Here is a 1,930-nt window from a genome sequence, read left to right on the forward strand (position 1 = left end):
CAATAGAATAGATTAATAAATGTATTGCCTCAAAACTATCAGTGTCTTATGTGAAACAATCATGCAATGATTTTAGGTCGTCAGTCCCCAAGCTTTTGCTTGGCTGTCTCAACTTCGTCACCGGTGGGAAGACACCCAGAAACACTGCTTTGTTAATATCTGTGATGCCCAGTTCCAGTACTTCTATGAATACTTAGGAAACAGTCCTCGACTAGTGATCACTCCTCTGACTGACAGGTAACAATTATAAGTTTGAGTCCGATGGGAGAAACCAAGCGAAGAAAGTCCCCCAGCGTGGGCAGAGATGTGTGAGAATGGAAATGAAGGAATATGAGAAAACAATGAACAAATTGGGAAACTACCTAAAAGCAGTATGTAAATTAACTAACTTTGTAAGACAGTGAATGTTGACTTTTTAGTTTGAGTCAGGGTTAATAGAACTGAATTAGAGAAACAGAATTACAGAAGCTATACAATGTGCTGATGAAAGCCTGAGTGGATTAATATGGCCTGTGGCAGGATTTTTGATCACTGAATCCATTCTGCTAGGTTTTCTAAGGCCAGCGTCCTGCCATCAGGATCTGTCACCACCTCCTCCCACCCCCCGCTGCATCCCTTTATTGGAAATGTGAAAATAACTAGACATTGCCTGTGTTCAAATTCACGTTTGCAGAATTGCATACGGTGCAAGGAAGAGAAGAGGGAGAACATACAATCCATCAAATGATTCAACAAATACTTATAAAGTACTGTGCTAAGTAATATTCCAGTGCTGAACAGACAGGTTTCTTGCTGACACAGAGATCTCTTTCTGTTATAGTTGAGTGTAGCATGTGAGTGGGGATGAACAGAAACAACAAGCAAATAAATTAACAAAGTTATTTTAGGTGGTATACCATTATTATATGCTATAACAAAAATAGGGTGATGTGTTAAAAATCATCTAGAAGGGAGAGTCTGTTATAAATTGGGTGAGAGGGTATTTGATCCATGACCCAGCTGTGCACATCCTGGGGCAGAAAGTCACAGGCAAGAGGAAGCACAAAGTTTCCAAGGTGGACAGGATTTTGACCAGTTCAAGGAATAGAAGGAAGGCCAGTGTGGCTCAAGGATATCAAGGAGGCAAGAGGTTATTGTTATGAAAAGTTCATTGCCACATGACTCCAAGGAAACATATACACAGTCTGAATGCTGTGGAGGTAAGAATATGCCACATGGACATGAATTTCTTTGTTAGGTTTCCAACCTCTGCTGTCTTATTTGATGGGAGAAAGCACATGGAATCTTTGGCATCTCTGAAAGAGAAATCACACGTCAAGATCATGTCGTGTGCCCAGTTATCTACTGCCACCCAAGTATAGGCAGTTTCAAATATAAATCTATAAAGCTGGTTGTTCAGGTAGTCCTGAGAGGTTGGTGGGATTCTCTCACTGGCTTTGTGATTGCTCTTGCACAAATTCATCTGCTTATGATTTCATTATTTGTATGTTGTACAGCTTCTATAATTCTGTTTGTCTAATTCAGTTCTCTTTCACTTGTCTCTAACTAAAAGTCAGTATTCACTGCCTTCATTAGTTAATTTATGTATTGCTTTCAATGTGAGCGATTAAAATTTGTAGCTTGACAAAATCACTTGAGAATAGTCAAAACTGCCAATGTTAAGCGTCTACTAGGTGCACGCCATCGTGAATAGAGAAGAGGGGAAGGGAGGCCCAGGGAATAGGAGAAAAAGGGAAGAGGTGTTTTAAAATTTATCAGTATATGAGAACTGATGGCTTATTAACTTTTTAATTAAAGAAATCACTGTATGGTTTATTTGGAAGTTAAAAAGAAGATGAATGTTCATTTGATAGTGTGAATAGTGTTGTATACTGTGATTACATTGTTTAGACTTCATTTCCATTTCATTCTTTGGATTATTTACTAATTA

General features: G+C 38.7%; 1 protein-coding gene across 1 annotated transcript in view; it reads left to right on the forward strand.

Moving 5' to 3' along the window:
- The window catches only part of DNAH11 (dynein, axonemal, heavy chain 11), a 342,929-nt gene that overhangs the window by 122,904 nt on the left and 218,095 nt on the right, over nt 1–1,930 (forward strand). The window contains exon 31 of the mRNA XM_012659401.1: nt 77–237. Coding sequence (XP_012514855.1) covers nt 77–237 — 161 coding nt within the window. The remainder of the gene's footprint in view (nt 1–76; nt 238–1,930) is intronic.

This window comes from Propithecus coquereli, unplaced genomic scaffold (genome assembly GCF_000956105.1).
Source record: "Propithecus coquereli isolate 6110/MARCELLA unplaced genomic scaffold, Pcoq_1.0 Scaffold61, whole genome shotgun sequence".
In the NCBI taxonomy this organism is placed as follows: domain Eukaryota; kingdom Metazoa; phylum Chordata; class Mammalia; order Primates; family Indriidae; genus Propithecus; species Propithecus coquereli.